Source organism: Passer domesticus, chromosome 1 (assembly GCF_036417665.1).
Source record: "Passer domesticus isolate bPasDom1 chromosome 1, bPasDom1.hap1, whole genome shotgun sequence".
Lineage (NCBI taxonomy): Eukaryota > Metazoa > Chordata > Aves > Passeriformes > Passeridae > Passer > Passer domesticus.
Genome location: NC_087474.1, coordinates 74747700 through 74773028, shown reverse-complemented (window position 1 = coordinate 74773028; position 25329 = coordinate 74747700). Strand labels below are relative to the sequence as shown.

At 38.8% G+C, this 25329-nt stretch overlaps 1 protein-coding gene and 1 long non-coding RNA gene across 6 annotated transcripts; one reads left to right on the top strand and one right to left on the bottom strand.

Annotated features, from left to right (window-relative positions):
* Positions 1–1728: 1728 nt before the first annotated feature.
* On the bottom strand, positions 1729–16890 carry LOC135303306 (uncharacterized). Of its 2 annotated transcripts, none has more exons than XM_064424973.1 (3): positions 16472–16890; positions 13941–14021; positions 1729–13355 (listed from the first exon to the last, which is right to left on the bottom strand). In XM_064424973.1, the coding sequence occupies exon 3, from the start codon at positions 13328–13330 to the stop codon at positions 12578–12580; it is 753 nt and encodes a 250-aa protein (XP_064281043.1). In that variant the 5' UTR covers positions 13331–13355; positions 13941–14021; positions 16472–16890; the 3' UTR covers positions 1729–12577. The 2 variants fall into 2 exon arrangements, with proteins under 2 accessions (XP_064281043.1, XP_064281033.1); XM_064424963.1 differs by having other exon boundaries at positions 16637–16890.
* LOC135303315 (uncharacterized) lies at positions 12427–20440 on the top strand. 4 transcript variants are annotated; one of them, XR_010364787.1, is made up of 4 exons: positions 12427–12588; positions 16510–16539; positions 16639–16738; positions 18159–20440. It is a non-coding gene; the product is annotated as an uncharacterized LOC135303315 (long non-coding RNA). The 4 variants fall into 4 exon arrangements; XR_010364786.1 differs by having other exon boundaries at positions 16639–17002; XR_010364784.1 differs by having other exon boundaries at positions 16510–17002.
* Positions 20441–25329: the final 4889 nt, after the last annotated feature.

Below are 25329 nucleotides of genomic sequence, written 5' to 3'. Positions count from 1 at the left end.
TGTGCTTAATTTCAAAGTTTTATGCCTGGGTGCTGTCCACATTCAGATGGACACTGCGTGTTGCTCACTCTTCAAATTCACACACTTTTATTGTTTTGATTCAGTTTACAAAACAGTTTATAAAAAAGATAGTTTGGGATGCTGTATTACTGTTTCCTCCAGTAAGGCATAATCAGACAAACAATATAAACAGTATAGTTTCTTTTTGCCTTTCCTCTTATATGGAATGTTGGTTTATAATGGGTTAAAAATCTGCTGCTAAGCACTGGCCATTTTAAGGTGTATTCTTCTCCCCTGCTGATTTGCCCTCTGACCTTCTGGGGGCCAGGGTGGCTGCAGCCTTCATTTTTGCTCTATTTCCTGGTCTCTCTCCTGGCTGTGCACTCAATGCTTCCACAGCAGATTAATGACAGCTAATAATATCTGATATATCTGGACATTGCCACATAATGAGTTGCAGTCCCACTGGGTGCCCAAAGTGTCACTACTAACAAATTCACCAGAGCAGCATATAATTAGCATGTAAAGGGAGTGATCATGCAGTAAATCTGGAGGGGAAGATGGATAGCCCATGAGGAAAAACTATAAGGGAAAACTACTATTCTTAACACTCATTGGTAAATGTATGTTTCTTGCCATGAATATTTTCTTGATAACAAACTGTGGACAGGTTACCTTTACAGTAACATTATTCCTTCCACGGCTGATAGGCAGAATTTCATTATGCCACTGCTAATGTTACAATATTTCTGCAAAATGTCACCATATGTAAATTAGAAGAGGTTAGGGTTTCCATCTTAGTTTTCTTTCAAGATGCACTGTCCCTTTCTGCTATAGCCTAATTCCCCTTTCTACTAGTTTACAGACATGCTAACATTGACCCAACCATACAAAATAAAATTGGCACTGGAGGATCTTCCTTCTCCAACAGCTAATTAAGAAGCATGAAATTCCACACATGATGGAGAAAAGATAGGAGAATAGAAACAAACTTGATGCTCTTTTATCAAAGTATAACCTTTCCTGACACATCAGAATATACCCAATAAAACAAAAAGGGATGCATGGACAATGTGAGTTTCCTGATCCGATCCAAACATGGGTCTCTATTTTGTGTCCATCTGGTGGACTGTCACTCCCTAAGTGCTGCCTGCAGTTTGGGTATGGGAAAAGAGGCTTTCCCAAGAGGAGGGGGTCGACAAGGAGCAGACGAATTGTCCTGATGGGCTGCATTCAGTCTGAAGAGCCCTAAATGGGACAGCTCTGGTCTAGTTTAAGTCAGTCATTTGTCCTCATTAGAAACCATGGCTCAGCAGTGTTAAAGACTTCATTTTGGTTTCAAGTTGTGTCATTTAGAGGCCTTTTACCTCTTTGACATCTGTGTGGTAACACTTGCATTTACATCTCCAGCTCTGAGGTTTATTTGAGTAACTGACAAAATACCTGGTTAATTCCAAGAGCCAGGGTGCTGGATTTTTAATTATTCTTTTGCTGAACAGAGAGGACTTTGGCCCTGAAAGCTCCAGACCTTAAATTCCTTTTGCTCATAAGGCTCTTCTGTCATTTGAGATGGAAAAAAGTTAACAAGGAAGCCTTATTTAAAAAACCAAACTGAAATCCTAACAAACAAAAGATTCTTCCTATAACACAAATATTTTACTAGGATAAGCAGTTACTCAAAGATGTGAAAAATGTGTGTTAGTTTAGTTATATAAATTTGTACAGATTTATATAGCTATAGAAATGTATGACATTTGTAAACAAATACATAATTAATAACTTTAATGCTATATAGTAAGATATAATTATAATTATTATCTAAAGATTACGGTTATATACATTTATACAAATAAATAAAATCACCATTTAGCTCAGTCTGATCTCTATAGCCTCCTTCTGCAGAGAGCGCCTGGCTAGGAGAGCCTTGTGATCCTCAGGCTGAGCAAGCACCAGCTGGCAGAAGCAGAGTTACATCCCAGGCAGGAATTGCACAGAGGTCAGGTAGCAGCCTGTTTGTGATGCTGGTGGGCACTGTCCATAAAGCTTGACCCTGTTAAGAGTGTGAGTGGCTAGCCAGCAGTGCAGGGATGCACCCTGGAAACAACAGTAGCTGCTCCTGCCCACAACTGCATTCCTGCTCCTGTGCTTAGCAAAGCGCTCGTGAGCCTCACGGATCAGTTCATAAAGTGCAAAAATTTCTGTGTATCTTTATGGGGTTTCACACAGGTTTGTGTTCTGCTAAAGAATCAATTTCTGGAGTCGCATAACTTTAGTTTTCAGAGTATTTTTTTAAAAAAGAAGATTTACAAACTGGGTGTATAAACCCTGGGGACTTAAAAACTGTACAGTTAATTAAAAAGCAAGCATTTAAAAAAAAAATCCAGCAAGCTTTCCTACTTCGAAGGGCAATTTAATTGGATTTTGTAAGGAAAAAAAAATAAAGAAATTAAAAATCTTTAAACTTTTTCTGACAAATAACATCTTTAATTTTGAATCCCTTGTTCTATTTCCTTGCCTCTGCAATCCATATGGTAACTCTCAGAGCAATTATTCAGTATCCACCTTTTCACATAATTTCTTTGAATACAAAAAGATCCAAATGAATAAAAACAAAACAAACCAAATCAAAATAAAGCAAATAAAACTAAAAATTAAAACAAGACTTGTATTGTTCATCTTGTTTTTAATGAAAGAATGAAACTCACAGCCTATCCAACTCCCACAGGGACCTTTTTTTTTATGCAATCTTAATGATAATTAACTGACAGTGATTGATGGTTGGTACTGAAGTAATAGTAGATAAAACTGCCCAATTCCATCCAATTCGCTTCTCTATTTTTTATGAGTCCTTGTTTATTTCTGAATGATACCAAATGAATTATTTGTCCAATTATAATTTCACATTTAAAGTTCATCAGGAATGCATTTGCCCAATTGTTCTGTGATTTTGCTGACTGAGATTTCATAGAGTCAGATTTCATTCTGTGTCAGGTTTAAGGAGGACAACAACTTTGCCTTGGAAACACATGAAAACATTCACATACATTTCCATATATTTTGTAGGCAAAAGTATTTCTGCTGGAAAATGGGCTCTGGCACACTGAGGCCATACAGAATTCTTGAATGTGTCCACATGGAATTATGTTGAAGGGAACATAAGTCTTTTTCAGCTTCATTTCAAAATATTGTTGTTAGCATTGTAGTCACCTCTAGGGGTATTTTTTATATGTAATGAATGGTTTTTCTACAAAATCACCTTTGCTGAGAAACTCCCAGTGTCTCACATCCAACTTTGGTCTTGTTGAAACCTCTATACATTGTCTAGAATGACTACATGATATTACTGCAATTTGTTCTTTATTCTTCAAATCTACTGGTTTAAATAATTGTTGCCATTATGCTGGTTGTGTCAGCTTTAAAATTTTGTACATATATTGACTATTTTAAAAGGTTTTTGCAGAGGTCTGTTGCTTTACCTGGAAAATGGTCCAATTTGAAACATGTATGTTACAGAGAAGATCTCATGTTTTAAATTTCTTCATTTGAAGCTGAATTCTCTCTAGTATTTTATCACTTCCTGCATTTAAATGATATTATTTTAACTGCTTTTTTGAAAGGCTCTTTCTTTCTTTTATTGGTTGAAAGAAAAATAAGTTCTTTTTAGACATGCAGCATTCCCTTAACAGCTTCACTGCCCTTTCAGTGTGTCATTACATATAACAAAATGTACACACAATGCATCCCTTGGGAGTTGAAGCTTATCACGGTGCAGTACTTTCAAAGTGAGTGTTTTATACCATTTGGCACCCTGAGGACATGTGAGGTGACACCAGTGATCTCTCAGGAGAGACCTCACTGATTTCTTACTGCTCTTGCTGATGAAGAAATTAGTCAACAACTATATTTTGTAAATTCTAGCAGCCTTTTCTTTCTTTTTCTTTCCCTCTCTCCCGTAAGACAGAGGCTGTGGTAAAACTGCATCTGCCTGGGCCTCAAGGCATGTTCAGTTCTTGCCTACCTTTATGCCCTCATTGATGAGAGCAACAAATCAAGTTCAAGCATCCTGTACTGAGGGATCCTTCACTAGCCAGACACTGCTAAGCCCTGACTACCAGGTGAGACTTCCATGGAGGTCTATCAACAAGTCTCAATCATCTATACAGGTTATTGCTCAGGGACAAGGGACACGTCTTTCTGCCCAGGGGCTGCCTGCTGTCACTGAACCATCCTTTTCCAATACAATCAGTGATCATTGACACACAGGGGACTTCCAGACTTCCAGGATTATGGCCAATAAACCTTCCCCAGTATGAGAAGAACAACCAGTGGCCATGAATCATGCATTTTTCAAGCAATAGAGAAGATGGGCAATACATAAATACCTCCTTATTTTTGAGGAATGCTTTTCTTAAGAATAAACTGGGAAGTGTTGGTCTGTGCACAGGAAAAAATATCTCTGCCTCACGCAGAAATGGCATAGTCCCACTGCTTCAGAGACAACGACAAATGGAAAAAAATTATTGCAAAAAAACTGAAGGTGTTTTGTTGGGTTTTTTCCCATTCAACTGAAGGAACAAAGCAGCAACAGCAAATGATTTTCTGTAAAAAGAAGCCTTTCTTCCAAGTGACCTGAAATTAAATGTTTCCTTGTCACACATTGTGAGCAAAGGGATACAGGAGCATAGAATGGTTTCAGTTGGAAAAGACCTTAAACCTCATTCAACTTTTTTTACCTAATAAGAAGCAGCACAAATAGGAAAGACTGAGGGGCTCCACTTCACTTCCCCCATTTTAAAATATTAGAGCAATTCTGACATCTCTGAGCAAATAGGTGACTTAAGTTCAAAACCCATGAGGTAAAGGTAGAAAAGGACTTAAGTTCTTCCAGGTCCTAACCTCTGTGCTGCTAAAAGGGTTGAGAGGCCAGGGCAGCTACATACACTGCATTATAAATTTTTAGCATCAATTTCTTTCATCAGAGAAAATTACTCATGAATATGATACAAATCAATGTTTTTCAACAGGCTTTTCTAATTTTATGTATACCCACCTATCATATCTGTGCAGGTATCAGAAATATATAGTAATGAAGACAATCATCCAATTATAAATAATTTGTTATCTGACACAATGTTGAATTTCTTCACAACAAGCAAGAATTATAAAATGCATCCAAGAATTATGGAGAGAATTATATCTTCATATTCCATGGTACTTCATGTATGACAAATAACACTTGAGATAATTTGTAGATCTAATGCCACAGAGTAAAAGACATCCTTAATTTTATGCTGGTAGGCCATTATAAAATAAAATAACAGACAGACTGACCTCCCAGATCCCGTTCTGAGCTATCTCCTGATCTCACCAAAGCATGGGTACAGATTTACAAACTTCTGTCAATGGGACTACCTTCATGTTTTGATACTTTTACAGCTTCAAGAGAAGCCAGTTACCAAGGAACTTCTTAGTGTGATATGGGGTTTAAAAAAGGCTTCATTGGTTTCAGGACAGAATCTAATTTACCTATACAAGTAGTTCTGCTGCAAAACCTGGAGAGACCACCTTGTACTGTGGAATCATGACTGTTCTCTTCATTGCCTAAATCAGGCACCAGGTTTTCTGTTCAACACTTAGGCCCAGAGAGCAAGGAAGGAAAGAGAGGGACTTAATCTCATTGTGTCTTGTCTGTGGTTAATTTAAAGGAATACATTTGAAAGGAGAAAGCAGGCACCAAACCACACTGGAAAGAAACAGTAGCACTGATGTGTGCTAAAGAGCAATGGGAAGGGAGAGCAGTAAATTAGATATTCCAGCACCTAGTTTCAAACTTTCATTTCTGAAGTTTTGGACCAGGCCTGCCATCCTTGTTCCTGTTGCATGTTCCTACCATGCAAGCAATGGAAAACAAACATGTTAGCTATGCATAACCTGAAAGAGACCAAGAACCCTGCTGTGACCCCAGCTCAACTTCAGAGCTGAGATTTTACAGATAAGAAGAGGACAGTCCACCAGAAAAACAAACAACACCCAAAGCCCAGGTCATTTTCTCGGGGAAGTTTCTTTTCAAAACAGATGTATTTAGCTAAAGACATTTCCTCCTCATTTCCTTTGAATGTCTGATAGGCCTGGAAGAGAGAGCTCTCCTATTTGAAGCAGAATGCTCACAGCATTGCAAAAATGTCTGCTCCAATAATAGGAACAGCGTTTATTTCTATCTCTCTTTGTCTCATTGAGTCTTAGGCCAGGTTTTCTAACGCAGTTTGAAGGTTGTTATTAGGCAAGCAACCAGCCTCTTTCCAGAGTGGACAAATTAACTGATTGAAACCCCTGCTGGTGTCATGACTCTGTATTTGCACTTCTATTCTTACTGGACATTTTGCTTGCCAAAATAATATCTAGGTAGGTACAGAAGTTCCAGGTTCTATGTTGTTATACCCATTTGCACAGGCATACACACATTTTGAGCCAGCGTTACTTTGCTATCATGTTGTATTGGGGAATTAGAAGAATGGAAAAGAGCCTGTACTAAACTTGGTGATTCATTTAAACAAGCTTTGTTTCAGTAAAGCAAAATTTGTACCAGTCTACATCCCAATTACCCCAGACAAATCTGCCATGATTTGTAATTACATTATTATTTTAAATTAATCCATCCATGAATTACAGTTGTCTTTTGTTTATTCACTTGTTTAGGCTGGTCTAAAAAAATGAGCAAAGCTTTCAACCATTTATAATAAAGGCAAAATGACCAAAAAGACCTACTTTTTTTTTTTTAGTTTGCATTAATGAGTTCATCCCAAAATATATATGCAATAATAGAGGAAATTAAGTTATAAATGTAGGGATGTGCTCCAAGACACCATGAAAATCTGCATGCAAATGCATAATAATCACAAATCTACATTATTACAATATTAAAAAATACCTACAATTAAATTATCATGTGGAAATAATCATAATGTTATTGGAAACTCAATTATTGTGGCAACCCTTGTCGGGGAATTAGCAGGCTATGGCAAAGGCAAGTCAGACCTGAATTCATCAAATATATATTATCACAATATTACATGTTCACTTCGATTCCATGCAAAGACAAACATCCTCACTCACTAGTATCTGCTCAATGCATTTGTATTATTCATGAACAACTCTGTGATCTATTATACATACAAAACTGATTGTACGCTGCTTGCCTGAGGCTACAATGCAGAGACACAGAATTAATTTTATTATATACACATGCATGATAATTGTGTAGAATTCGGTCAAATATCAAACTCTGCTCCTGTGCTCCATTATTTTACTTTCCAAAAAGAGGTCTAAGGTCAGCAGCAATTTCTCTTTGGTGACAGTGAAACTCTTTGTCATTTAGAGTAGAAAGTTCCTGGGTACTAACGAGCCTGGTGCTGTGATGAATGGTCACACATTCCCTTTCCTTTCCAACCCCCACTCATCAAAGGGAAAGTGCAACTTTTATTGAGATTCTCAAGAATTTCTTGATTCTTATGCACACAGAAGTCACTTTGGACTGTGGACTTAGAGACTTCATTTGCCAAAGATGGAGGCAACTTTTTCATTTGTTTTGTGGACTTGGCTGAAATTGTGTGAGAAAATGATCAGTACAATCAGGGAAACTTATTTGCAGCTGTAAGGACCTCTGTTATTTTCAAGACATTTAAATAAAACCTCTAAAAATGTTTTCACAGGACCCTCTCTGCTTTGAATTTTCACAAAATAATAATAAAAAAAATTACAAAACCAACAAACTCCCTTTTCTTTAATAGCACAAAGGACTTATGGGAAGGCCTCCAAATATAGAAAAGCCTGAGAAACAAAGATTACTGCCATACAAGACAGTTACAGCTGTTTGAAGATACCAAGAGGTAGAAATGCATCAAAATTAAGAAGGAACAGGAACAAGGTATACCTCAAAGTCCTAGCATGGATTGAAGTGGCATTAAAAATCAGCAGGACACTCAACTTCAAAATATTCCAATTTAGGTGGCAGCCAGGTTTAGGGGACTAAGTTATATGGATACATTTTGGCAACAATATCTATTGTCACTCAGATTCATAGATGGGTATCAATTTGCACATTGCACAAACAAGCATTAGCATGCATCTAGCCTAATGATTCAAAAGAGCTTTTTCAGGAGTGAGAAGTAAAAGGTTCTCCTTAACTGAGAAAAGAAACTGTCCAGTGTGAGATTCTGCATGCTGAATTAAAAATCAAACCCTGAAACCTTTCTTGTAGTTCCACTCCTCCATCCACCATCCAGGGTTTTGGCTATCATGCTCTGAATCCCTGAGTTCTAAAACTGAGGAACTCTTACTCCTTGCCGAGTACCAGTCAAGCATATCCCAAACCCATCTTTGCATTACTGCCCTGCTTTCAACAGAGACAAGCAAAAGGGCCTTTCCAATACACTTATGTTCCAGATTCATAACATTTCAACAAATACACTGTAACAAGTCTTCTAAAGGGTCTCTCCTAGTCTACTCATCATCCAGGAAAGATTTAAACACCCTCATCTTTAAATCTATGTTTTGTATGCTTATGTCATGACCAGAGTCCATAATTTTCACAGTTCCAAGAACAATGCAGGGTGATCTGCATTTAGCAGTACATGGCTCATAAGTTTACCACACCATCACTAATTTACTACAAATCTATAAAGCTGTCACTGTCCTAATTAAAAAATGTGATTGACACATAGGAAAATCTCAGGAAGGAGGAACTGAACAAACCCTTTGCATAGCTACATCACAAAAGGCAATAAGTGAACATCTTAAGGTGGGCTGTTTATCTTGTCTGACTCATGGCCATCCACAACAGAAACACGAAAACACAGTTCTGACCAGTCTCCAGGGCAGCAGTTTAGCGGACTGAAATGCTGGAGATGCAGAAGAAAAGTGCTTGTGCAAAAGAACATCTCAGTAATTCATTTTGTCGCTCAAGTGTATTGTAACTCCATTCTGTCCTTGAATATTTCTGCCTTTGTGTTGGCAGAAGCTACAACTATTTTACTGTTAGCAACTATTACAAGAGGGCTGGCACCTTTTAAATATTCCACTCTCACAGTGAACCCATGATTATTTTCTGCCACTTCAGAAACAGGTGAGCAGCAGGAACTTACAGCTCAGGCAGCATAATTTACCTTCAACCTTTGCTGTAAAAGTACACAAGTTGTTGAGGATCATGGAATATTTCTCCCACAGATCATTAGTTTGGCAGGCTCTGGAAGTCAGTAAAGATAATGGGGAGAAAGGCCCTACTGAAACTGCTCATTTTGCCATCATTACCCCAGTTCCTGTGAGGGCTGAGAGTTGAATTCAGATAAAAATAAAAATTTTAAGAAATTTCATTGGACCTCACCCAAATCACCAAAGCTCTTAAGAACATGAAGAGGTCAAACTATATGAGAGGAAACACTTTTATTCAACCTGAGACTGCTGCTCATTTTGATATGCCTGAAAACACCTCCGAGAGTTACCCGTGGCATTCTGGAACTTTCTCACTGACCTTCAACTCCCAAAATACACTAAAACATACAAGGAAAAAAACCCATAGCTGCTAAGCCACATTTTCCAAGCTTCTAAAATAAACTCATTTTAAAAATCATATTGCATCTAAGTGCTTTGTCCAACTGCACTTATTAGTAACTACTAGAAGCGCTGGCTGAAAAGCAAATTCTTGCAAAGACTGAATTTATTTCCTCAGTTAATATTTATTTTGCTTGTATCCATAGAAGTACTACATGGAAAGAGTGTGCACACACAGAATAACTCTTGGCTTCATTTTCCTGCCAGCTATCAGACAGCATTGCTCATGCACAAACTTTTGGTATTTAATATTCATAATGCAGAAGCATCTACTGATCCCAGTTAGGATCAAGAAATTTTATGAGATGTTGTACAAAACAAAGATTATCACTGTTGTGCCACAAAGAATTTATAGTTGGACAGATTGACAGACTAACTATTTCTGCACTAGTTGTTATGCAAAATGTATTTCTTAATCTTATTCTAGTCACTCCTTAATGCAAATATGACACTATAGGTAGCTCTATGCAGCAATGTAGGCCACTCTTGCAGCAAATGCAGAACAGTGCTCTACTTCAACAGCTACTGAGGCAAAACAGTTACTTTGTTTTAACAGCAGGGGTTTTTGTATTTTGGTGGGGTGGGGTGATATTTTCATTGATCTATTATATCTCAGTGGAAAGTTACATGGTAGTATTAGTCAACCTGAATACACTGTGAAAGATAATTCTTCTTCAGTTCAAAAGAAAAGTTGGCTAACATTAGAAACAATATTAATTTTGATTGTCTTCCTAAAGGAAACAATTTGACATTTGGTTTCAAAATGCAGCAATATTTTTGAGATGTGACCCCTCTCCAATACAGCAAAGGAGGTGACATCATAGTCATTTGCTTGTGCTTGGTTCACATAACACTTACTCTTAACAATGACAAAAAGGCTTTTCTAGTTAAAAAAGTATGGGAGGAAAAAAATTAAAAAATCTTTACGTAGCACTCTTGGCCACGATCAACCCCTTGAATCCTTCTTGAGAGGCATGTGAAGAAAGAACAGGTTACCTTTGAGGCAAGTTTAGTATTTAAGCATTCTTTAGGAAACCTGCATTGCTGAGAGAGAACAGCTTTCCCTAGGCTGAGCAGAGAGCGAGATGGGATCAGAGCTCAGGAGTAATGTTTCCCAGTCACATGCGGCCACCAGCTCTCTTCTGTAGCCCACTAAAGGCCTCTGGCAACCTGAATTCCCCAAGTGAGGCAGCAGAGGATGCTCCTTCAAATATCTCCTTGATGCCAAGGATGTTTCTATGGTAATTCTGCATTCAAAGTTACTGGTTCGTGTTGCATGAGAGGCTACACAAGGGCCCAAGGAAATGAATGAACCTATCTAAGGTTGTGCATACCCGGGGGGCTTCCATAATTTTTGGGTGCACAGAAATACAAAGACGGAATAATGACAATGTTGTGCTGCACTTCATTTGTTGAATTACTTCAATACCTTGCTCACAGATGTGTGCATGTGAATCTAATCAACCAAACTCCTTGTAGACAGCAGAGATTATTTTGAGAGATTATTCCTGCTTCTGCTACAGGAAAAGAAGCATCAGCCTTTCATAACTTCTTGAATACAGGGAGGTATGTGTACATGCATACACTAACACACACATATCCCTCCCTCACCAAAAAAAAATGAGAATAAATTTTTTCCTCTATATAGCACATTATTTTCATAAAGGATGATTAAAAGCAGACCTGCCTTTTTATGCAGAAAAAAAACCACACCAAAACTTGTTTGATTGTTCATCTAGATAATCAATTATATAAAATAATCAATTATATAAAAAACAAATTAAAAACTACAGGGGGAAAGGAAAACTGGCATGATCTGAAAAAAATGTGATATTTCTGTATCTCTTGAAATCATAGAATAGGAAATTTTTCTGTAGTTTTTCTTCTTGAATCATATTTTGTTTCCAATCCTAAATTCGACTATTCAATTTGCTGTTCAATAATAGTGACTCACATTGCCTTTTAAATGCATACAAGAAAGTTGCATCTTTTTGTTTTCATTTTCCCTGTGTGTTTGTTGCATACTGACATCAAATTCCCTGCAGGCATCCTAACCTTGCAATTTGAGAAACAGCGCTCCAGGGTTTTCCACATGTCTAATACACCTGGATAAAAGGTGCTAATTGTCACCAACTTCCATTAAATGACAGCAGTAAGGCACAAAATATGCTTGATTTGCAGATGCTAGTGCCACTGGGACTTAGCAGCAGATTAATAATTGTGCAGACCTTGAACATTCCCCTGGCATTGCCAGCCTGGGTTTCCAGTGCAACGTCAGACTACAAGGCCCTTGTTTTTACATTACTTTCCTGAGGAAATCAGGCTTAGGCATTTGCACTCTTTCCCTGTGTGTGTTTGGCTGTCCTACCTTCCCACAATAATTTCTGATCAATCGGAATAAATTCTAAAGGAAAGTAGAGGTTGCAAACATACAGTGTCCTTAGCAGTTTTGTGAAGAACAGGCAGCTAGGTAGATATAATCAAGCCTGAGCCTTGTGTTTCAAATATCCTGGATTTTTAAATTCAGGTATTCTTGCAGACAAATAAACCCTAATTCAGTTCAATTTTTTTTTGGTTCTGAAAGTAGAAGGGAGATGTGCCATATCACATATTCAGCAGGCAGCAACCTTGCATCCAGCCAAGACCTTTATGGGTCAGGTGACAGACTAGGTTCCCATTTTGTGGTGATTTTTTTTCTTTTTACAAACCTATCTGCCAAAAAAATCCCTTTTCACCTTGAGGCTTTGAATGGGCATCAGGAGCCAGCTTCTTGCACAGGTTCACCCTTGTTCTTTTTTCCTCCATTTAAATTCAGGGGCCAACACTGTATCTTATCTCCTCTCTTCTGGACCTGCTGCTGCTGCTGTTTCCTCCCCACTCGGCGCACACGAGGACACCACCCCTATGGCATGCAAGCTTCCTGGCGGCTCGGGTGGCATTGCAAAGCTCATTTCTGCAGGCAGCAACATGATTACGGCGAAGGTGAGGGCGAGGTTGGGCAAATGTGTTTCAACACTTCTTTCTTTGTATTTATCACCGTGCCATAGCATTCCTGCAGCCTGGCCTGCTGCTGCTCCAGCTGCCTATGCAAACTCCTGATGGAGCGCAACAGCAGGAGCCGTCGGTACATTGCTAGCTGGAGCCGGTACTTCTCCTTTTCCTCCTTTTTCTTATTTTCCAAGGTCTCTGTTACTGTTGTGGTCTTCATCCAAATCACATGGCCCAAACTGCAAGAGGCCATGTTGGTCTCAGCGCCAGTCCCTGCCTGCAGGGCCTCGCTGGCCTCACCGCGCACCCTCGGGGTCTGCAGCGCCTCTGAGCTCAGTTTGCCATCACAGCAGGGACTTTTGGCACACAGGGAGGCAAGGCCCACGGGCAGCAGGTTACCAACTGCTGCAGGGCATGAGGAGGCACCTAAGGATGTAGCTACAGCTGCCAGAGGATGCTCAGCTAGCCCAGTGGCTGTCCTCTGTGCCCAGCCACCACAACCCATCTCTGGGCCAGCTGGGGCTTTTAGCTGGGCCACTGCCCTGCTGGAGAGGACAGAGAGTCTTTGTGGAACTGCTGAGCTTCCCTTGTCTTCATCAAGGCTGTCTAACAAGGAGCTCGCAGAGCAACCAGGGGATGCTGTTACAGCAACTTGAGTCAGAAACCTGTCTTCATCATCACTGCTGTTTTGGATCTCCTCTTCTTCTCTTGATATTATAGCTGCTCTCTCAGCCATTTAATGAATTAGCTACAGAAACTTTCTGTGGACAAAGTGGAAGTAAAAGGGTTTCATTTTCACATACACACACAGAGAAGCCCAGTGCAGAGTGACATTTGAAGAAAGAACCTCTTTTTATATTTAAGCAATGGACCTATTACTTTTCTAATAAAGCACAACCCTTGGGTCACTTCAGGCCATTTCTTGTGATTTGCATTAGATGTTCTTCGAGACACAACATTAATCCAATAATAATTAAAATGATATACTGTACTATTAACATTCTCAAATCTTTAAAGGCAAGTGATCTATCCCTGCAGCACCGGCTGTGCTGACTAATTAAAGAGAATACAGCTGTAAATGGGCACTGTAAGCACTTCTCCCATTTAAGAACACAGCTCTAACAAGTGTAGTTTGTAGAGATGGGCGAGTTATCGGGATTGATCAGCTTTAAAGGGAGGTGGACGTACCACAAACAGCAGGTTGCATTTAAATGCCCTCTCCAAGATTAATCTGTCTGCTACCAGTTTGTTTACAAGGTTGCCTTTCCCCCTCCTATTAATTCTAACAGTAAAGCTATATTAGCACTACACTAGCCAAAGAGAGGAAAAAGAAACCAAACACTTACCGAGGTTACTGGGGGGAAGGAAAAGAGTTACAGTGCATTGTGTCTGTGTATCATATTTTCTTGAATGTGAGTCAGCACAATCTGGAACAGAAACATCACAGTGCTGGAGCAGGAGCAGCAGCAGCATTACGCTGTTCCACCCAGCAACAACACAGTCAGTCCCAATCACAGAGGAGTGCAGGGCTGCTTTCTTCCTCCTCAGTGGGCATTCCTCCCTGGCGTGCAGCTTTCATGTCATCTTTGAGCATCAAAATGAGTACCAGGATTGGATGGCACTTTTTTCCCACCTCAAAACCAAACATACCTGATTCACCCATTCTACAGTGGACAATACCTATGGCCCTTCCCATCCCTGACTGTCAGCAAGAAGGTAGCACAGCATCAAAAGAGGATGAGGTATTCTGGACTCCTAGTGTGTGTGTGTGTTTTTCTGAAAAAACAAAAACAAAAACAAAAACAAAAACAAAAACAAACAAAAAAACCCCCCCAAAAAAACAAAACAAAAAAACCCCAAGAAAACAAAACAAAAAAAACCCCAAAAAACCAAGCTTAGATAAACTTCAGCTGCATGAACAAGCTAAACTTAAAAATGCAGTAAGCATACAGCAACAACAAAATGCTAAACACAAAGACAGGCAGAAGATGTAGATCAAAGTGGTTGATGTTTAATGAGGCTGGCCTAATCTTTAAAGAACAGCACTACTTCCAACTAAACCATCCCACAAAACAGTAAACTTTATCTGCACTTCTGATGTTTAGAAAACCTACCTTCAGCATCATCTCTTGTTGTAGTGCCAGGAACAAAATTCACAAATTATCTACCTGCATCTACTTCAATCAATTTATCATGGGGCTTCAGTTGCCCTAAGACTTTCTCTACTCCATTCTCTAATATAAATAGAAGAAAGAAGCAATCCAAAATACTATCTAAAATCTTCCAGCAGCTGGAAAAGAATGAAAGTAGATCCTATCTTCACTTCTACGTGTCCTGTAACACAGATAATAATTTCTTATTTTTCATCTGTACTGACTAGTCTTCTTTCTGATGAGTCTGCTAGGATATGCTTACAAACTTGAGCACACAAAGCCTGGTTAATATTAATTCAGATTTGTACATTGAGATATAACTCGAATGCATTTTTTGCTGCAAGATATAATTTGCACTAGATTTCTAAAATAAACTAAACCTGCTGTGTTTATGTGCCAAATCATGCTGCCGATTATATAAATAATGTAAGAAAGAGATTAATATCCAGTGAGTTAAATATACAGTGCAAGTTTATATCTTGGTGATTCCCATTTATCTGAATCACAAGCTACGGTAATTGAAGAATATGGAATTCAGATAACGGGGATTTTACTGTATTAACATATTGAAAAGTTTCATTGTAATACAGCATTATGTAGAGAGTCCTTTTGTTTCAGCTTCTCTCATCTCCAAAGCACTGCGGGAATATCTTCCACTCCAATGAGGACAGGGGGTGGGTGCTAAGGGGTGTACCTGATCTCCAGTGATGTCAATACTTTTCTATAAGCTATATCGTTCTGTTCCTCACTTCTACCTCTGTAGCCATTTGCTGTAAATAAGTATTTTCTAACAGTTTAACAAGGCATGAAAACCCAGAGTTTTGGTTTCCAGGGTCTTTTTTGTCATTTTAGTTGTTTGTTTGTGGGTCCTGAGTTTTTCTGTTTGTTTGTTATTTCTCTGCTGCTTTATTTTTTTCAGCAAAATTTTAGTCAGTACTCTTTAAAGAGATGGACAGAGGGCCAAAAAAGTAATTTTGCACACCAAATTAGTGTAATCAAAAATAATAATAAATGTTTTTTACTTGTAGATCTGAATGGAGTAAACAGGTTTTTCATAGAATATTATGACTTCAGCGGTAACCTATGAAGCTTAAAAGCAAAAAATATTCAGTCTATTAGACTTCAAGAATGAGTCAAATAGAAATAGACATATTTGTTATTGCTAAAATACAAGATCTGGTTATGGTAAGGGCTGCATGTGTGTTCTATTGTTACCCTTCCCTCCATTGTTCACGATTTCATAAAGTCTCATCTAAAGGACCAGATAGGAAGGCTCTAGCCTCAGTTTCTGCCTAAAGGTGAATATATACTAAGCACTTTGGCTGAAAAATAGAGATGCTTCAGTAAAAAATGAGGAACAAATCCAGTCTTAGAACTGGGAAGACTTAAGGAAACCTTTCAGGAGAAAGGTCGCTTGTGTAACTGACAGACTGGAGAACAGGGAATGAGACCACTCCTCATTTCAATGGAAACATGTAAATGCTTGTTCTGAGATGACACAACGATCATAGTCACCTAAGACTGTTACCTTGATGAAGTGGCTCCTACAGTTTATCTCCCTTTTATTTGCAATTTGACAGAGCAATAGAGACCTGAAAAGGCCTTATGTTAATTTCTTCTTCAAAAATCACATTGTGTTATTTCCCTGATAAAGAAATAAGAGAGTTTGTTGTTCTTCTTAAGAACATGTCTCAGGCTGACTCTGCTTAATATCACTTGCTCACCCTTGTACTTGTTTTTCTGTTTGTGGGAACCTTTCTAGGCAGAAGCTGCTTCAGATTTTGGTGAACATGTAAGTCAGACCAACGCACGGAGAATTTCAGGCAAGTAAAATGAAAGCCAAGATGCCTCTGGTTGAGGTTCATTGCCTTTCATTACCACCCACTCACAGGTTGATGCAACTGCAGCAGTTTCAAGGTGTCAATAGACCCTGGGGAGCCACCTACAAGCTGTCAGTCTTGCACACCCCTGAGATGTCTATGTCAGCAGAGGTTGGTAATCCATCACACTCTTTCTGGTAATAGCTACAAGAGGTGCTGGGAAACCTGCAGGCTCATAAATGTAAGCACGTGCTGAAAGTCTCTGAGCTTGCAGACTTTTGGAATGAGTGCTGAGCCATCACAGTTGGGTTTTGTGTGGTAGCAGAAAAGGCCTGGTCACAGGGGGAGTCCCAGCCGATAGCCAGGACAAGTGTATGTATTTCTCTTCCAAATATGATGCCATTCTCAAACATGGACAGATGCGAGGACACAAAGGTGCTTGGGCTTTTTATTTCATTAAGTACAAATCCTTTACTGAATTTCAAAGCACAAAACCACATTTACAAACAGCATTAAAGGTGAGATAAGCATTGGTGAAGAAGATAGGCCATTAAAAGACCGAGGCCTGGGATGTTATGTGTTTTGTATTTCAGTTTGGGGAATATTTTTAACAAATTACAAAAAATATCCTCTTACACAGTAGTGTAATTACATATTTTATATTAATTGCTCTTAATGATCAAAAGCCATATTTTGTCTGTTAATGTACACACTCGCATGGCCTTCACAGTGAGATCCACATGTGTGCATCTGAGGCCTAAATTTTTTCCCCAAAGCTTCTTTAAAATCCTTTTACAGAGCAGTAAGTTGCAGAAGAACCTCCAATATTTCCTTTCTTCTCCCTTCATACCCAAAACAGGCAGGAGTTATTACAGGCTGCTCTGCATGGCATGGGGTGGTAACAGTATCCCAAGGGACCAGTGGCCAGCCAGGGATTGCCATTCTGCTTTCACACTTGTCCACACCCAGGAGTTTCTCCACTCCTACAAACAGAGAAATAAGAAATTGAGTCCACTGATGACATCAAGAAGTGCTCCAGATATTTCAGGGGCAGGGAAAAGCACTGCAGGACATTTCTACAGCTTTCAGACAAAAGGAAATTAGGAATATGTACAGAGCTGCAGCCCAATTGTGTGTTCTGGAAAAGTTTAAGAAAAGTAGTTACCAGTTTACCATTTAGGAAGGGTTCAATGGCTTTAAACACAAAAATACAGGCATTTGAGCAGACTGTCTTTATATAAAGGGTAAAAGATATTGAAACAGTCTGCCACAACTGGTAAAAATTAGCAGACTTGCTGGCAGTCTCAACAGAGCTGCATGTCAGAGGTACAAATCTCTAAAGGAGTATGCTCACAATGCATTTAGTCTGAGTTTGAATTGCATTTGCAAGCTTCAAAGTCTTAAGACTGCAGGTGCCAAAGTGACCCAAACACTAGGAGGGACTTGATGACAACTCTCACTGCAATATTTCAGCAAGTCTACCGTTAACTATGCTTGGGCTTAGCTATTCCCAGGTACACAAAATGAAAAATACATTTATATGGCTTTATAAATATATTTTAGAAGTGAATTGTTTTGATTTTTCCTCAAGGCAGCAGCTGTTCTCCCTATCGTCTATGTGGAAAGCATTAGTTTATGATTTCAATCACCACTCACCAAGTGAAAGAATAACAGCATCATTGCCCAAACCAGTATAAGCCCACATTCCTGCCACCAGATCCACAGAGTCGTGCTTTTATGCTGAAGCAGCCACAAAGGATTTTCCAAAGTCTTGTTATGAACTCAGGGATCTACTTCAGCCAGCACAACGAGTAGCTGAAGGATATCATAGAGGCCAAGATGGAAATGGACAACCTGTAGGAACAAAACTCTGGGATTTTGCTTGATTTTTCTCCCATGTCAGCAGACCAACCTCTACTAGGCAGATCCAACTGGCATCAAATGAGCCAAACAGACTGCAGAAGAAGCACTTTAAATATAATTCTTAAAAATTCCACTTCATTTCAACATGAAGGAAACCTCACATTTCTAGAGTGGATTAAGAACAATTTGCAACAAGGACGTCTGCAGTGTATACTGTACAAATCAGTGGGGGGAAAAATACAAATCTTTATAGTGACTTAAAAAATCTTGAGAACTGCCAGTTTACCCCACTCACTTTTTCTGTTTCTAACGGAGAGTATATGCTTGTCTGTAATTCATTTTCATATCAAAAAGGAAAATCAAATTATACACTGAAAAAAATTATGAATTGCAAAAAATAATTTCCCCTAACTGTTAAGTGAAAAGGAAATTCTAAAGTATCAAAGTTTCATTATTTTTTTCCTATAATAAAGAAAAGACTTTGTTTCATGGTAGCAAAATTAAAAACAATTACAGTGTGATGGTCCTGCTTCTGTTTTTTTTAACTTTAATTTTGTAGAATACCCATAATTTTGTTCAGGAAAAAATAAAGTGAGGGAGAAGGAGAAAAGAAAATGCAAAAGAATTTAAAGTAGAAGATTGTGTAACCTGAGATTGCAGTCTTCCTATGGAGAAGAGACTAAAAAATTATTCCTGCAGAAAAGATGGTACTTGAAATATTTTGAATAACCTGCAGTATTAAAAGATTTAAAAGTATTGCTCCTGTACTGCAAGAACTTCATGCCTGGCAGGTGAACACTGGATTACCCAACCTAGCTGTTAGATTTCAGATGTGAAAATGAGTGTGCAGACAACTCACGTGCCTAGTTACAGTTCACATCCGGTATGCATTGAGAGAAAAATCCTTTCTTCTAATGAATATGTAAACTGACTATGTAATTTTTGGTAATTGGTGCTTATCCTTGCTTTCATTTGGACACTTGATCATAACTGACAAACTGGCAGCTGAGGAAGAAGAAAACTCTAAGCTGTAAGAATAATAAACAGAGCAGAGTGGGAGATGGAAAAAACCTCCAGCATACATGGGAGGAAAACTTCAGCAAATGGGGCTAAGCCATAAATGGATTTTTAAAAAATGGTTTGGTGTTTCTACAACTTAAAATGAATTTTTTTTTTTAAATTAACAACATTAAATGTGTGTCAATTTTCTGCCTTACCTGTTCAACCAAAATAGTATGTGAAGAGAATATTAAGAAAATTATATTTAATACAAAAAGTTTTGTTTAAAAACAGTTTCATATTAAGCACCTAAAGAGAAAATTTAAAAAACAGATGCACTCATTCTGTTTGAGCCTAACCATTTCCACAACTACTAAATTGACTCATGTGAAGCTTTACTCTGGAGGTCAATATCAAGGACTGAAAAGTGTGCACCTACAAACAAATTCTACTTTCTCATCCAAAATGCCTTGTTTCAGAGCCATGTGGCTTTACTAATAGTGTCTACATAGACTCACCTGCTGTCTGTTGTCCACACACAAACATCAAAAAAAATTCTCCAAGGTCATTTGGGGCTGAGAAGAAGGTCAGGCTTGCTCACTCCTTAATACCTTTGAAGCTGCTAATGTGACTGAGATGGATGAGAGTGAGTAGGATACAAGCCTGTCTGTCAGCAAAACACATGATCTCAGCAATATAAAGTGTAATTGATCTAAATCTCAGCTACAGCAGTTAACAGACTCCAAGAGGGAGAGAAGACACTTGGACCACAGGGTTTGTATTTGACTATGTTCTTACTTTGCAAAATAGACATTGCTCAGCAGCCTGGATTTTTGCAGCTTGCTTCTAGTGGTTACTACAGATAGTATTTTCACACCAGCACTTTCATTTTTACATCCAGAGGCTCTTTACTGAGTCTCTATCAAAGTCCAATTTATTACCTGATAAATTATCAGCTAAAACCCTACCACTTTTCTATAAGAAAAATTTTTAAGAGACTAGAAAGTAACAGAAAAAGATAGACATATATGTATATATACATAAAATTAATGAAAAATAAGCTTTTGAATGTTTGGATGTTTATTTTAGAGATGTGTATCCACAGATACTTACTTCTTAAATAAGAATAAATATGGAGTCAGATTTCTACTTAATTGAATAGAGAACAGGGTAAGAAAGAAGAATGTGAGATCCCAACCCCACTGAAGTCTCAGACTGAACAGAAAAAAAATGCATTCTTTCCAGAAAGAGTGAGCATAATTAGGTTCTGGATGACAAAAAAAGGTAATGCTTCCTTGTAACATTTATGTTGCCTGCAGCCTTGTCTGCTTGAACCGTAAACCGTGGTTGAACCTCCCGAGCAAAGGTCCTGCTCAAACCTCACTGGCATGCGTGGTTCAAAATCCTCCTTGTGCCTAGAAGACACTATCAAGCTGTTATTAACTCTAGTGACACCAGGGCACAGTTTTATCCTCAGTCATACTTTTAGTGAGCCTCCTTGAGATCTACCTGAAGAGCATCAAAAGAACACAGAACACAGTCATTGCCATCTGTCAGTGTATTATCTGTCATTTTGCAAGCTTTCCCCCATCCTTTCTAAACCCTCTGCCAAGGCACCACCTGTACCACCTTTCTGACTCCTGAAGAGATCCCAACACTTAGTGTAAGTATTGTACTAATTAAGACATTGAGAGCAGTAAGCAAAAACCATAATGTCTGGCCTCACACTTAGCAAATTACTCACAGTTCCTTGCTTCCCTTCACAAGATTATCTGATAACAACCATTGCCAGTAGGGATCTGAGGCAATGAGTGTAGCAAAAAACCCTAACAAATACATGCCCACATATGTGAGCTCCACTTCCTTAGGCAAAAATAATGAGCCAAATGAGTGAAGGATCTACTGCTCTCTTATGTACGGTAGCTGTGTATACACTCGTGCAAGAAGCTTCCAGAGACTTTTGTCACAGCTTGTCAAAGTGCCACAGCTTGTCAAATCACTGATTTCAGAAACTTGCACTACTCCAAAAGGAAGGGTGCTGCTTTATCATTTTAGAAAGGTGGCACACCTCTGAGCTTCTTTCAGTGTAGGCTGAGGGAATGACTTCGTGTTATGTATGCCAGAAGGAGGTGGAATTGGCCAAGTTGAGCAAGTTAGGGCAGTCCAAATCTTTGAGACAGGGCAAAAATAAATCCATGTGGAAGGACATAGTACAGGCATAAACAACACCCACACAGACTATCTGAGGTCTTGCTTTCTTGCTTGGAAAAACAAACTCCTTCTGAACTCTGTTCATTTTTACAGACAAAGCCTTCAAGCTTAATGGACAAAAGTACAAGTCATAAGTACAGGACACTTAATCTAGGTAATTTATCTCATCCTTTAGTGTTTTCAATACAGACAGGAGTAGCTGCCACTTGGAACAGGCTTCCTCTAACTTCACTTTCAAATGACATTAACTTTCAGATGACTAAGTCCAGAGAAGTTCACCTTAACCATGAGGCATGTATTAATGAGAGAGACTGAAAGATCAGTCTTAACACAGTTCAAACAGGAACTGTTCTCACCCATGGAGAGGGTGATCCTTGCACTGCTACAGCCAAATAGCTTCCAGCAACCTGTGTTTTAGGGTTTTCCTGTGCTTGGTGCTGCATCTAGATAACTGCAATTGACAGTCGTTGATGGAACAATTTTTCAAATTCCCCTTTGAAGACAATTATGCCTTTTGGCTTCTATAACATCCCATGGCGATGAATTCTGCAATCTGATTTTATGTTGCATGACTAGCATTACCGACAGAGCAAGCCACACCTTTCCAGGGATTCAGTAACATGCTGACACCATCTTACTTTTGTCTCACTTAATCTCATAAGTCATAAGCAATATAGCAAAAATTTTCTACAGCTATCTGGATTTTTCCCCAGTATCAAAAATCTCTTTTAAAGCAGTGGCTGTCAACAGGTAAATAATCTGGCGTACTTTTTCACAGTGTTGTATTAGCACCATTCTACTATAAACCTCAGGATGGCTGAGGCTGTTCAGCAAAGGTGGCAAATAATAAATAGCTGTTTGCAGAAAGAAATGCCAGCTTGAAGGAGACAAGGAACCCTCTCAGAGTTCTGGGATAGCCCAAAAAGGAGGCAGTGGTATTTCCCTGGAGGAGAAAACCTAGGAGAAACCAGTAGGAGTTTTAGACAGAGATTGAATAAGAAAAAGAGACGGGGAGAAAGCAAAAAGATGTCTTTAGATTTCCATTAAAATTAAATTGTAAAGGGCAGTGGGAACTACAGTGGAGGGGCAGGTTAAAAGATTGTATTCCTGTTGTCAGCAGAGAGCAAGTAGGAAAAGAGACCTGGACTGCCTCTCTCCCAAGTGTGCTGCCCTAGGCAACTGTTTACTGTGCCTTTGCCCAAGCCAGCATGAGATGTTATAAAATGAGTTTCCGAAAGGCTCTGAGTCACCAGAACATGGATGAGATCTGTGGATTCAAGCCACCTTTCAAGATTATAAATCTCTTCTGAATATCCATTATGCCGATGATATATAACAAAATCACTGCTGTAATGTGATGCACATGTCAACTTTAAGGATACAGTCCCTGCTCAGATGGCATCAGCAGAGGGACACGTCAGCATGGTGGATTACCAGAGCAAATGCTTTAGCATGCAAAGTGATGCAATGTGTTTTGACAACAATTGTTCCCTTATGTTTGTTTCTGTGTCAGGTTTGACTTGACTATCTGCCAGGACAATGCTCAGGATCCTTTGCATTGCTATGCAGAAGCTGATTATGTGATCAAATGCTTAAAGCACATAAAATCACTTCCAAGATTCAATGAGATAGATGTGCCAGAAAAGTCAGTAGGTGTTTGAAGTAATTGACGCTAACAGCTAGACCTGGATTTTTCAAAAGAATATGTGTTTTGTTTTGGATTTGGGTTTTTTTGTTGGTGGTGGGGTGGGTTGTTTTTTTTTTTCTTCTAATGCACTATCACATAATCTGCCTAGAAATTCAGCCTTAACATAATGTTCACATCAAATGAAATTCACCCGTTAAGAAAAAACATACACAGCAACATACAACAAGAAAGAACATACACTTCAGGGTTGTCCCTGAAGTGGAAAAAATGCAGTCTTTGTGTACAGCAGATCCCCTGTGAGCCTTCGTACTCAGTGCACATGCCTAGAACAACAGAGAAGACTCCAATGGCTCAACAGAGCTGATATTTGTAGGTTTGGGAGATTCAGCACTGAACTAAAACTCTTGTCAGTCCTTCGTCCTCCATGTGTGATGCTGAAATTCTTCTAATAAAGGCCAACATCCCCACAGAAATGATGCATATATAGATGGCTGTAGAAGAAGCAGGTTACCTGCTCTTATGACTTTCATATGGCATTTCCAGCTTACCCTGAACCATCACACAATCTACAAAGTGAGTAAATGAGATTTCCATTCCAGAGGCAAGGGCAGAAGGCAGAGCCACTGTGGCACTTGCCCAAAAGCCATGATGTCAAATACAGACTTCAACCTGTGCTCCCAGGTTTTGGTCTAGTCTGGTACCAGTGTCTCACTGCACTGCTTTGCAAGAGCTTTGGGCCCTCAGAGGTATTTAGGCACCAAAACCAACAAAAAGTTGTACCTATACACTTTCAGAAACCTGTCTTTAATTTCACCATCCCGTAAATTGCTTTCATGGAGGCATCTTTCAGCTTTTCTGCTTCACAAGCCAGTTGTGAAGCTTAATTACACAATGATTATGAACTCCAGCAAATACAACATATATTAAGAGCAGTTTCTGTCACTAACATGCTCTACCTAGTGTGAAATATTAGTCATATGCTAAAAAAAAATAAATTAAAAACCAAACAAACAAACAAACAAAAAACCCCACACAGATTCAATGAAAAGCCAATCCTTCTTGATTACTTGCATAAATAACATGTTATATACAACTTGATGGTGTTTCTTAACAAAAAATGGAAAATACTATAGACTTTTCTGATCAACATGAAACACAGCTTACTCATCCACATGTTAGTTGTTTCTTGTAGTGCCTGGAGTGACTGCCCGTAGTGCTGCCTGAGTGGGAACCCAAACCCACAAGGTACCTACTTCCTAAGGGCTCCAGTGGCTTAAATACCTCCAAAGACCTAACAAGAGGTCACAATCCCCAGGTACCACTAAAATTCACTGAAAGAAGATGGACCTAGTTTCAAATTGTGTACTTGGCAGCACAGTCTTAGCTTACCACTGGGCCCCACATACAAAAAAGTGCACAGGACATCACTGCAATTGCAGTGTATTCAGCCAGTTCAGAGTCCTCACACTGCTTTAGCCATTTGTCCACTGCTTTAGCCATTTGTCCATAGCTTTGACCAAAGTGCCTTCGTCTGTCAGAAAAGAATGAAGAAAGGAAGGAAAAGAAAACAGTTTGTTCCCTGACAAAACAAACATACATCCTACCTATTCTGTATCTGCACAAATACAGTTCCTGTTAAGAATTATGGTATAGATTTCATAAATTAACAAAACTTTTGTTGAGATCAAGCAAGAGTGATTTTCATCACATAAAGCCAGCTACAGCAACTTCTATTAATATTCACCAAAGGGAAACCTGTTTGTTGACCTAAAGTGCGACTGCTCCTTATTCTCCTCTTGTGAAATTGTTTAGGTCCTGTGGGACAACTGTACTGAGCTTTTGACACAAATATTAAAATTCTATTTAGATGTACAATGTTTTAATGCAAATTTTTTACCATAAAAGCAAATGCTCCATTCAGTTAAATTAATAGAATTACAAAAAGATGTAATGATAGCAATTAAGTCTTGAAAATGCAAATTTTATAGTCAAGGACAATTACTTCATTTATAGTATACTGGAATGATGCCAGATGAAGGTA

Bases quoted from the DNA above. Each gene is read 5' to 3' on its own strand.
- LOC135303306 (XM_064424973.1), bottom strand. From the start codon at position 13,330: ATGGCTGAGAGAGCAGCTATAATATCAAGAGAAGAAGAGGAGATCCAA.